Source organism: Venturia canescens, chromosome 11 (assembly GCF_019457755.1).
Source record: "Venturia canescens isolate UGA chromosome 11, ASM1945775v1, whole genome shotgun sequence".
NCBI classification, from domain to species: Eukaryota; Metazoa; Arthropoda; class Insecta; order Hymenoptera; family Ichneumonidae; genus Venturia; species Venturia canescens.
Window position 1 is genome coordinate 4,239,714 of NC_057431.1, and position 12,439 is coordinate 4,252,152.

General features: G+C 36.2%; 2 protein-coding genes across 6 annotated transcripts; both read left to right on the plus strand.

Annotated features, from left to right (window-relative positions):
- The first annotated feature begins 337 nt into the window (after nt 1–337).
- Yippee (yippee zinc finger protein) lies at nt 338–1,666 on the plus strand. The gene is made up of 2 exons (XM_043432620.1): nt 338–690; nt 1,165–1,666. Exons 1-2 carry the CDS (start codon nt 530–532, stop codon nt 1,352–1,354), a joined length of 351 nt encoding a protein of 116 aa, XP_043288555.1. The 5' UTR covers nt 338–529; the 3' UTR covers nt 1,355–1,666.
- Nucleotides 1,667–2,253: 587 nt separating this feature from the next.
- smg (sterile alpha motif domain containing protein 4 smaug) lies at nt 2,254–12,305 on the plus strand. 5 transcript variants are annotated; one of them, XM_043432613.1, is made up of 9 exons: nt 2,254–2,575; nt 4,321–4,709; nt 4,932–5,250; nt 5,474–5,754; nt 5,932–6,042; nt 6,125–6,496; nt 6,631–6,790; nt 6,973–7,234; nt 7,453–12,305. In XM_043432613.1, the coding sequence occupies exons 2-9, from the start codon at nt 4,496–4,498 to the stop codon at nt 7,615–7,617; spliced, it is 1,884 nt and encodes a 627-aa protein (XP_043288548.1). In that variant the 5' UTR covers nt 2,254–2,575; nt 4,321–4,495; the 3' UTR covers nt 7,618–12,305. The 5 variants fall into 5 exon arrangements, with proteins under 5 accessions (XP_043288548.1, XP_043288543.1, XP_043288545.1 ...); XM_043432608.1 differs by having other exon boundaries at nt 2,259–2,575; nt 6,970–7,234; XM_043432610.1 differs by lacking the exon at nt 2,254–2,575 and adding an exon at nt 2,918–3,157 and having other exon boundaries at nt 6,970–7,234.
- The last annotated feature ends 134 nt before the right edge of the window (nt 12,306–12,439 follow it).

The window sequence follows — 12,439 nt, forward strand, 5'->3', positions numbered from 1 at the left end:
CGTAAGATGCACGCTTAAGGTGATTTATCAGTTGTTCAGTCGGTAAAAATCCTGTTGCACGTTTTATTCCGAGTAGGTTGATATTGGAAAGAAAATATGAGTTACACGCTATTCTCATTTTATTAGAGAACAAGGTGTAACTTTTATTTTTCTCAAAAAATCAAGGATGTCCGAGTAAAACGTGTAACCATTTTGCAGCTATCTCTCTCGCACTCACGCAAGCACCACGCAAGCAAGTGATAGATCACCTTAAGGCGCGTTCAGAGAGTCGTTGCTCTGTTGCGCTACAAATGCTAACGCTATCATTGAATGATATATTACTATATCTTGTATTTTTAGCGTAAATAGTGATTCTCCGAACGCGGCTTTAGACGTACGACTCAAACGTGCGACGTACGACCACGTACGACGCAACGTACGAAAAAAGGGTGCGAATAGCCACAGCGAATAATAATTTGAACTCGATCAACGAGAAACTGTTAAGGATTTGGAGTTCGATTGAAAAAAGTATATCGAATTTGAAAGCAAAATGGGTGTAATTTTTTTAGAACATATGGGAGGTACGAGGTTATTTTCTTGTCATGCTTGTGACACGTACCTGACAAATCGTGGACATCTGATAAGCACGAGATTCACCGGAGCCACGGGCCGCGCATTCTTATTTAACAAAGTTGTCAACCTTAATTACAGGTATAAAAACGTCTGAAATCTCGTTTTAGTTCAGCATTCTAGGTTATTTTGGGTGGACTTTGAGGTTATATTGACGTACAGTGAAGATCAAATGCGAAATGTTTTTATCCTAATTTTCTACATCGATTCATCCTAATTTATAAAAATATTCAGAGATTAATAATGCAGTCACGCCGTAATACGTACTGTGAAAACTTTGTATAGTTTAATTAACTGGACCTACAGAAAAATTGATGCTCAAACTGGAGAAGGGAATTCAACTTCAAAAAAACTGTCAAGACTTGTCCACAGCATTTACAATCAACAATGCATTTTTTTTTACACGAATCGCTTTGATACTCCATGAAATTTAGTTCTCAAGATCTTAATTAATCATTGATGTATTGGAACTGAACTTGTTAGTCATTATACTAATAATAGCTGCTTACTAAATAAAACTTGAACAAATATGGAAAAATATTGTTTGTTTCACAGTGAAGTCCAAGATAGAGTTATGTTAACCGGACGTCATATGGTACGAGACGTCAGTTGCAAAAATTGTGATGCGAAGCTTGGCTGGGTGTATGAGTTTGCAACAGACGATAATCAGCGCTACAAGGAAGGACGAGTTATTTTGGAGCGTGCTCTGGTCACTGAGAGCGACGGGATGGGAGAAAATATATGAAAATTAGGAAAATGAGGCAAATAAAAAAAACCTATGGAATTCGATTCTTCAACCAAGGATCGTTATAAATATTTTTATCATGTAGTTTTAAATCGCCACTGCATTAAAAAATAGTGGGTTTTGAAAATATAACACAATTCATGCCAAAAAACCAAAACTGTTATGGCGGTCAATAAGAAAATAACTAATAGTAAGTTCTTCTGTCGCAGATGACAACAAAAGTCTGCGGCAATGTATTTATTCGCTCACCGCACAATGTCGTGAAACGATCGCGTTATTTTAATATTTTTTCAATAAACACGTGTTTCCGTGCTTGAGACTGTTATTTACTAAAAGCTATTTATATTTTGTACCTATAATCCTTTTTTATCTGTCTGCAAGAATTTTACATTCAGTTGGATGAATTGATGAAAAATTTTGAAGAATCTGGTGTCAGTTCGAATATGCTAGCGTAATTCGAAATATTGTATGTTAAAATTATAATTTTCATTCAATTTTTTGATCTTTAAGTATCTAGTTTCACGATTCAAGTTTCGACCAATTTTTGCATTCCCTTTCATTGGTCGATATGAGCGAATGAGAGTGTTGTAGTAAGAAGTACCAGGATTATGAGTGAAGTTTGAAAGCGATTACATTAATTAACTCAAGTCGAAATAACTTGTCGTCTGATATCCTAGAAAATATGTGTTACATTCGATTCTTTCTTGAAACACTAGTAAAACTATGGGAAGTAAACAGAGTGAAAAAGTTGCGCAATATAAAATTGTAAGGATTGCGCACAAAAGTAGACGTGTTCGTGAATCCTAAAAAAACGTTTTGATTGGTAGACGCTCGGAATGGGAGTTGCTGGGATTCGTGGGGAGGAGTGCTCTCTCACTTTCTCTCTGTCTCTCTCTTTTCTGTCTTTCCTCGTGAAAGGCGAAAAAAAATAATAGTTTCATCGGTGATGCGAGGAGCCAGTGCGGTCACGTAGGCCCACCGAAACGTATGGTGGATAACGTTTAAAGCGCGCTTCATCGTGTGCGGGAAGGAAGTGTGATTGAATGAACATTTCTAGAAATATGCTGTAACGGTGTGTTCGTTTCAAATTTTTTTTCTCGCGGCGTGGTTAAGATCGATCGGCGAGAAAACGAATGAAAGCAACCTCGTAAAACGAGGAACTGAAAATCAAATCCCGAGGCGAAGAAAACGTAAACAAAACGAAAAATCTCGGAAACGAAGGTAAATAAAAAGACTTGACTGTACAAAAACACTCGATGGCTCGTCGAGGGGGGGGGGGGGGGGGGAGGACGAAGAGTTTAACTTCGGGTACATATCTGTGGCATCAAAAAAAGAGGCGCATTGGCCTGACCGATGAATAATTATGAAAAATTCAAACATTCCCGGAACTATGAAAATTCATTTACCTACGTCGTGCCTGAAAATAATTCTGAACCAAAAAATTGTTTTCTTCATGAGTGGATGTTAGGGACGCGAGACCCGGCGATGTCGCCCTCTAGCGGCTTGGCCCCCCGCGCCCCTTGAACCCGTGAACTCTTTCCCTTCCCAGTTTAGTGGCGCTGAGCCAACTTGGCGAAGCTTACGTGAAAGCCCCGAGAAGAAAACTCTCATGTCCCTCTAAAAAAATACCGCACATTTTATCAACTCATATCCAGTGGGATTTTTTTTTACCTTGAACACGAAAACGGGGCTGGAAACGCTGGGAGGAGGATAGGGAACTGTGCGACAGGTTTACAAAGGTATCAGTTGGATAGCGAGTGCGATGGATCATGCCAGGCGAGCTATAAATACACCCAACTCGGGGTAAACAAACTTGACCTCATCGGAATTCTTATCGCGACGCAAACGTGGGGGGCCGTGGACGGTTGTGGGTCGGAAAAGAACAAGGAAACGCGAATTTTGCTAAATTTTCGACTCTGTAAGCTTTTTCCCTACAAAGAATATGTTTGGGGTAAAAAACTGTACGAAATCGAAGCACAACTCTAATAGCCACTAATTGCTATATCTATATACGTGCGTTTGTCTGTGTATACCTATATATGCGTGTGGCCGTACCTACGACAACACAACATGGAAGTTTCGCGCTCGCGGTGCGAATGACCTGCGGTGCGTCGTTCCAACATATATATACATATACATTAGTAGGAGAAGTCATCCATACAGATATACATTTGCGCGTTTTTGTTCAGATCCCAGTTTTGTTTTCGATAGAAAGGGAAGGGGGCTGTATCTCGACCGAAATTTTCATGTGTTCAACGGAAACGCAGAATATAACGAAGTCTATGTATTTTTTATCACGTTATTCTGTTGAATTTTGTGTTCGTGGATTGGTGATGTTATTCCCCTTATTATTTTGGTTCAAGGGATTCGTATATACATGTATACTTTTTTTCCCTCCTGGTGTTTCGCGGCGTCCTTGAAGACATTTTGTAATGTTTGATAACTGAATTCGACTTGGATGTCTCGAAATAATATTCAGATTCTGCAGTTATTTTCAAATTACTGTACAATCTTCGCAGATTTGACTAATTTTAATAAGATTCTCGTCGTTATTGGTGTTTGTACAGGCTTATCGAGTTTCCGCCGCCATTTTGGATCAGGCTTCGTGTTGTTATTTTTTACTAGCCTTTTGTTTTATTGTTGATGTTTGGATTTCCGTTGTTTTTTCGAAGCAGTTGACAAGCCGTTTTTCCATATGAATACGAACATTGTTGGCCCATTGTCCATCAAAATTCATTTAATTTTTATGCGTTTCATTTTTTGACAAATATAATATTATAAATTTTATCATATTTTATCCCTGTTTTTAAAACACCTTATGATAGTTTTTATCCAAAAAATCATAGAAATGATCTTTTTCGTGAAAAACAATAGGCTGTAGTAAATGTTTCTTTTTTTTCGATTTTCAAGTTTCTTAAACAAACTTATAAATCATAACAAATAAATTTTGTATGTTTCTCTTGCAGGATCCTGTGGGCGCCTTCAAAAAAATTAACAATGACACTTGAACTTTGAGATTTAAAAAAAAGTTGAATTAAAATCTACGTAAAGAACTGGTGGGAGGTAGAGAGACTCGTAGTTGGAGAAAATACAACATTGAGGGGTTATCGACAGAAAAGAGTAAAGAACAGAAGAGACAACATGAAGTGGTCTCCAGGAGCATTGTTCAGCGAGCAAGTGAGCGAATTGACACGTGTCTTTTCGCAGTGGAACGAATGCGAGCAAACAGTAGTTCTTTATGCTCTACTTCGACGTATCCCAGCTGTGCAAGCTAGATTTTTGGCTCAGGCGGTGCATCACTCTTTGCACGCGGTTTCTGAACTCGACAGACAAGAATCCAACGCCAACAATCCTGGTGAGCAACGATAAAAACAAAAAGACAACAAATGTTTAATAGAAGCAATTAGAGGGGCAAAAGAAGAACCAAACGTCCTCGTGATTTATTATTGTAGCAATTTATCATTTTTATTCAATCTCTATTTAATTAATCGGTCAACAGAGGAAACTGAATAACTTTTCAAAACGTATTTTTAATTTCTATGATAATAATTTGGATCTTTCTATTTTTCGGGAACAGCTTTCATAAATTCATTACTTTCGGAACCAACGGAGGTAGCGATAAACCAATTGCTCACGCATCTACCCCTGCTACGTCCTGGTGACGTCGAGTGCAAACAATGCTATTTGGCAGCGATACCCGAGCTCGTAAACCAGTGCTCGAATTCGGGTTTGTACATTGAACAGGTGCAACAATTGCTCGGATATACTCTCATACATCCAGCCATAACTAGTCAAGACAGACGTCCGCTCACACAATGGCTGAGGCACATCGAGGAGAAAATTAGCACGTCACCGCCGATCAATAGTCTTGAGGAATACACCAATAACTCTGCTAGGTCAGCATTGTGGAAGAAACAGAACCAATACAGATGAAAACTTAGAATTTAAAAAAAAAAATTTTTTTTCAATTTATTCAATTTTGCGTGCCATTGAGTTATCGTTTAAAACGGTATATTGAAAAACGCTTGAAAACCCCATGAACACGACAGTAAAAGATTCGAATTGTAAAATTTGACTTTGAGTGGAGTTTTGAAGCAGTTATTTTCGGTGGTAATTTAGGTGGGATACGACGTGGCAACGAGCATCGAAACAGCGAGAATTACAGCAGCAGCAAATACAGCAGCAGCAACAGAACAAACAATCGAGTTTGTTCAATTCGCAACTTGGTCAGAGTTACAGCGTGCCATTCCCAGTACCAGTTAGCAGGCAACGTCGTTCCAACAGTTTGACTCCACCTGTCGCACCTCCGAATCATCTGGAAATCGTTGAAAGGAGCAACAATACAAATAATACGACTAGACACAAGCCGCGAAGTTTCAGTGTCTCCGGCGATAATTCTAGTACGTTCTACTCTAAATTCAAATATGCTTCTTCCCTGTGATTAAAAATTATTATCGGTAACACGAAAAACAAAAAAAAAACATCCTCACTCATCAGTCTAGAAAAGGGTGTTTGATTTGCGCCAATGAAGAGAAACAATAATGCAATGAAGTTGTATAATTTTATTCATTCAATAGGCAGTCTCATTGGACTAGGACCCTTGAGTCCGCAAAGTTCGTGTGCGAGCAGTGGCAGCGAGGGTCGACTTGACGAAGCCTCGACTCGGACTCTCAGCAGTGGAATGCGAGGTTCGTTAGATAATGATAAAGCGTTAAAAAACTAGACAGACGAAAATGAAAGAAGAGTTTACATCACCTTTTCATATCACAGATGTTCCAGCCTGGTTGAAAACTCTTCGCCTGCACAAATACAGTTATTTGTTCGCTACCATGAGTTACGAGGAAATGCTTGAATTAACGGAGGAACAACTGGCTGAACAGGGTGTGACAAAAGGAGCGAGGCACAAGCTTGCGCTATCGATTACAAAATTGCAGCAACGTTATACAACGTTGTACAATTTAGAGAAGGATCTACTGCAACCGACCCGGGACGGAAATCAAACCGCCTCGTTTTCTCAAGGGCCCGCACTTTTGGTCACGACCCTCGATGAGCTCAACACCATTCTCACTACTCCTTTGAAGCCGAGCCAGGAAACCGATCCTCAAGATATTCCGGCTCAATTTACCCGAGTTCTTGGAAAATGTGAGTGATCCAATAAAATTCAAATAAAATTGTTTTATGATGGAATGATCATGTCTTTCGAAAAATACTGTCCAACGACCAGAGAATGTTTATTTCAAGATTTTTTGAATGATTTTTTTTTCTTCAAATTTCAGTGTGCAGCAGATTGGCTCTCGAAAGTATCGATGACATTGTATTATGCGGCTGTATAAACATATTAGAAAAAGTGCTGCAGCACGACTGCTTCACTCCAAATCAGAAAGAAAAGGTTCAACAATGGCGTAGTCGTCTTGGAAATCCGAGACCAACACCAAAGTGAGTTTTTTTAACAGAAATATATATTTTTTTTTTCAGGAATGATAAAAACCAAACCTACGGGTTTCCTCATTTTTATATAATGCCTATCAACGACTGATGTGATTTTGATAGCATTCCGTTTTTTGTTGTTCTATTATGAAAGAATTCATACTTTTTTGAATTTCTTGTTTGATCAGATGGCAGCACAGTTACAGTTACGGTAACCGGAGATTCTGCAACGCCCAACAGCACAACCCTCACAGCAGGAAACCAAGTTTGAATCTTGGTCACATGCATAATAATCCACACCAACACATCAGCAGCTTCATGGTTAGCCCACATAGAAATAGTATTTCGACACCGTACTTGCAAAACAATCACAGTCACAGCATAAATCAGAACAGTTTGCGACAACTGCACGCCGCCGAGAAACGACCGAGCCTCCAGGAAACTAGTTTGGAGGTTTGTTCAACTACTTTCCACAGAACCAAAGTTAAATATTCTGATTAATCCTCATGTATACAATTCACTCTTATCTTGTTACCCTAAAGAACTGCATTTCAACATACTAATCATCATACGGAAAAAAGTGTGAAACAATGATAAATATTGTATAATCTTGGTTCGTTTTCTTCGTTATATAATGAAAGGAAGATTTTTTTTTCGTTTCTTGTTTCCAGTTATTGCAGAAAACATTGCAGCGAACTTACAGCGCGCCGCGCGACCAATTTTTCACCAATACGAGTAACCCGTTAGAGACAACGGAGCCAGAAATAAATTCACGGCTAGAATCGCTCTGTTTGCGAATGACTGAGCAAGCGATCGGTGGTTTTGGTGAGGCCTAAAATTATGAACAAAAAGGAGAAGTACAGAACAGCAAAAACAAAAGAGTCACAATGAAAAAGGTAAAAACAATCATGAAAAACAATTAATTAACGAGGGCCAACGGCACGACTTTTTTGGACAAGCGAAATAATTTCGTGCGATGAAATAGCGCGTAAGGTTCGAGGATGCTGAAAACAAAAAACGCTCACAGAGTCAAAGAACAAAAAAACAATACAGACACTACCAAATAATTTTTAGTTTTTGGGAATTTCACGAAAATTCACGCGGGACGAAATGAGAGGACGGAGAGAGAAGCGCAATGAGAATCATCTCGGTACGAACGATTTGTAGATGCAAAAGAAAGACATGGATGTGCGCGAGAATGTGTGTATGTGAGAGAGAGAGAGAGAAAGAGAGAGAGAATCCCGATTATTGAGAATCCATTGAATCGCAATTGTAATATTTAAATACGAAAAAAAAAGAGAAAACGAAAAAACAAAACAGAGAAAGTTTGGCAAGCCAAATTTCTACTAGAAAGATAGATTCTTTCCTTCGAAACTTATTTACTACAATCTAAATATGGAATATATTATATTATATAATTACAATAGAATTTTGAACGAGTAGAAAAATCCGAAGAATAAAAAAAATGAGATTAGACGAAAAATAAACGAGGAAAAAGAGATTGAAGAATGAAATGAACTTGGGAGAAAAAGGATTTAGTGTGAAACAGCTGTGCGGTATTTGCAATATTGTTTTTTGTGTTATCCATTTCGGGAAATGGAATTCTTCTGATTTTAAGCTCCAACACGCATTATCTCATAATAATAATAATCATAGTGATAATAATGATAATTATAATAATAATAGTAATGGTAAAAATAATGATAATTGCAAACTTTGATTTTAACGAAACTGACTGATTAATACAATTTTTTTTGTTTTTTTTTTACGTTTTAATGGAATTGTTTCATGCAAGAAAAGATCTAACGAAGAATAAGAAAGAGAAACAAGTTCGAGCTCTCTTTATGTACCAAACGTGAGCTCGAACGATAATTTAACAAACACACTAGAAAAGTACTGAAAACAACAAGTGAACACAACACAACCCGGTGGGAAAAGATTGCAAACCTTCGTAACGAAGATTTTTAATATTAATTATAAATGCATTTTTGTAGATTGTCCATATATAGCATAAAACATCGATAAACGTACGCAAAAAGAAAAATAAAACACAAGATCCGAAGCTTGAAATACGAAAAAATAATGATAAGCTAGGATCAAAAAATTGTCATTATTTTTTCTATCCTGTCGTGAATTTTTCGATATATTGACTCATACGTACTCGTATGTTTTGTACTTCGTGCACATATTTCGTGATATAAATACGTGTACATATATATTTATATAAATATATGTGTGACTCTTTCTTTCTCGATCATACGGTTGAGATATTCGCCTTAGTAGTGAATTTTTTGGTGCGGAACTCTATTTTGTGTTTTTTGATTTCTTCACTAAAGTTTTATATCTCGGGTGGTTCTTTGGTATTTGTCGGGTTCTAGTTCGATGGAAAATTTCATTTCAAGCTTCGTCTTTAAAGAAAAATAGTCGTCGAGAAAAAAATATTCAATCTCCGAATTTTGAATCATCGACGCGTATCCAAAATCGTGGCTGAGATTCGAAAAAAAAAGACCAAAAAGGAAAGAATGACTTGTTTCTCGTCTTTTTATTCGATTCCGTAAATTAATTTGTATCAAAAAAGGGGGAAAAAGACTCTGAGGGCCTTACACGTCAGTTGAAGGAGAGAGGAGGGTTTCATTTCGATTTTGACAAAGCGAGATTTGCAATCGCTATGAAAAAAAGATGAACAGAAGAGAGAGAGAGAGAGAGAGAAGGAAAAAAGTGTGGACGTAAAAAGCGTTTGATAAGTAACATCGAAATCTGTGGCTTCAAATTGTTAAGCATACACTTTATTATTGTAACGCATAAAAAAAAGCTGGGAAAAAAATATTTCAAAATAGCTTTGCGTAAATATACCTTAGTAATATTTTTCGTGCAAGAGAAAAGAAAAAAGAGTAAAAAAAAAACGAAACGCAAAGTAAACTGATTAATTAAATTATAGATCGAGGATAAAAAAAAAATGAAAGACTGACTATTTCGCGCGCCCTGCCAGTCGATGACGAGAGAGAAGTATCTCTCTAAACACAGAGATTCAATTGATTCGATGGAAGGAGAATTTTGCAAAAATTCAAAATAAAAATAAGTAAAATTGTTACGACTTTGTCGAAGCGTGCGCGTGAATATAAAACAATTGGAAGACTGCGGAAAGGATGAAAAAAACCTGTCAAAATAAATAACGATTAGAAATGAGTTTGACTGCGGAAGAGAAAAGGAAAAAGTGAAAAAAAAATGAATAAATAAAATAATAATCGTAAAATACACAGGAGAGGAAGAAAAACAAATGTATTATGAATAATGGAAGTACTAGTGTAGCGATTTTAGGTTATTAACGATTATAGCGTTATTATATTATTATATTAGAAGATAATTGATGTAAGCCTATCTCATGGTGGATCGCTTTTTTTCAAACATTTCTTGTTTTGTGAAATCTAATCAAGTATCCCAGTGAAACGGCCTTTGGAATTTAGTGAGACAATTGAATGAAACCCAAGATTTGATTATATTGAATTGAAAACTTGAAAATTTTCTAGATACAAATTTCGTTTTGCGCGATTCAAACTAAATTATTTTAGCCTTAAATGTGTAATTATTTTTGTCCTTTTTTCACGTTTATACTTGCGAACGATATCGACAATAGGCCGAACTGTAAAGAAACAAAAAAAACCACAATTTAATCTTCAACTCCGAGTGCGAGATGATTAAGCTAGTCAAGCAATTACATTTCTTATTCCATTGTTTTCTGCTCGTCAATTCTGCTTATGCTCAATTATTTACAAATCCTGTTTGTTCATACTCCAATTGTGAAATCGCTGAATATTGGGACGTTGAAAATCTTGACCCTTGAGTTATGCTCAGGATTTCGGGAGAGTCCGGAAAAATGTTCAGTCCAAATTGAGAAAATTTTAAGAATACGTCATAATTTCTCATGCATCAATACAATTATTTTCAATCAACGAACGGTCGTTTTATCTTTGAAGTGTATCTGAAAATGATGAACCTGTTTTCAACAAGCGTTCTTTTCGCTTTCGATGCGAGATTATATTTCTGTTTTATTCGCTCAAATTTGAAATCTTAAAAAATATAAATCGAAACGAAAACATACCTTATGGAGGTCCACATGTTTTTTCTCATCAAAAAAGAATGAAGGAAATGAAAACTCGAAGCAAGCGAAGTAACAAAAAGACTGTTCCACGGCGATTTCAGGAATTTTGTTCAGTTGTAATTAAATTTGAATGCGAGGAGGAGAAGAAGAAGAAGAAGAAGAAAACGAAATAAACAATGGAAATGAATAATAACGAGAGAAAATAAAAGGAAAAGAAAATTAAATACAACAATTATGTAATTATATAAAGGCAGGACCTAAACTAACAAGAGGAAAAGAAAGAGCAAGCGAATTTTGTTTAATTTGCATTAACGCGTTTATTGATGAAAACAATAATCAAGATAAAAAAGAGATGAAGAAAAAGTGAATTCCGTCGCCGCCATATTGTATTTGATTGGATTTTTGCAAATATAATTCAAACGGTAAATGGCGCTGCGATCATTGAGCCTTGCTTTTGTATAATTTTTCTTCTTTTTCCTTCTGATTAATTGTCTTTATAGCTCATACACATAAATCTATATAAATATATATCTAAATATATATATATATTATATAAATTTATCGATTAACCTGCATAGATGTAAAATTACAATCACGTCCCGACGATGCCAAAGGCCTGAGCCTCGTCTTTGTTTTTAAAGCTTTTTCTTCATTCTGTGGACCATTTTTTCATCAACACTTTGTTGTCAACCACCGTTCGGAATCTTAATTAAGACTGGCGAGATTTAATACTGTACTTACTGGTAGAACTATATTTTCCAATCACCGGTTCCATTTGCATAAAAAATTTAAAAATTAAAAAGAAAACAAGAAGGCACTCAAAAAGAAGAAACGAAAAATCGTTGTTCACCAATATTTTAATGTTTATAGATCGAAGGCGGCGGCTGATAATATATTAATGATGCGATATACCACACGTAATTATATAAATATTCATAAATCTCTGGGTCCACTTGTTTTGGTCGGGGCAAAAAATGAGAAAAAAATCGGAATTTCGAATTTTTAAAGGAATTCCAATGTTTTTTTGAAAAAGAATATGGTGGAAATTATTGCCTGGGCCTATGATCGAGTCCCAGATCCAGGTAGCAAGCCTTTGGCCACAGAATAAGATATTCGTCCTCGAAAATCCTCTCAAATTATTGTTTTCCTTTTGAAGAATGTTTCGGAGGAAGCTCTTCGGATATTCAACGTTGTACTTTCCTGTTTGAAATCAGGCTCTGCTAGCTGGGATATTTAGTTCTTTAAGCCGAAACAACAACGTGTAAAAACGCAATTTTTGTACTGTTAAACAAACAAAGTTATAAATAGAGAAAACGAAATAATACGTACACTGACGTTGTAGTGTGTGAGCTGAACGAAAAAAAAAACAAAACAAACAAAATACCACTTTTCAATAAAACATTTTCATACGCAATACGAAAAATATTAATGAGTCTTGTGGCGATTTTATTTCTTGAATCATAAAAACTTCCAATCAGAATTCTCTATGTATCTGATTGGATAAATTTTCAGCAGCGACAAGAATTCTGTAATGTAGACTCTGTTTTATTTTTCATAGA

Excerpts from the sequence above, each read along its gene's own strand:
- Yippee (XM_043432620.1), top strand. The coding sequence starts at position 530 with ATGGGTGTAATTTTTTTAGAACATATGGGAGGTACGAGGTTATTTTCT. Across the intron at positions 691-1,164 it reads GTTGTCAACCTTAATTACAG|TGAAGTCCAAGATAGAGTTA; the intron begins GTATAAAAACGT and ends TTTGTTTCACAG.
- smg (XM_043432608.1), top strand. The coding sequence starts at position 4,496 with ATGAAGTGGTCTCCAGGAGCATTGTTCAGCGAGCAAGTGAGCGAATTG. Across the intron at positions 6,497-6,630 it reads TACCCGAGTTCTTGGAAAAT|TGTGCAGCAGATTGGCTCTC; the intron begins GTGAGTGATCCA and ends TTCAAATTTCAG. Across the intron at positions 7,235-7,452 it reads TCCAGGAAACTAGTTTGGAG|TTATTGCAGAAAACATTGCA; the intron begins GTTTGTTCAACT and ends TCTTGTTTCCAG.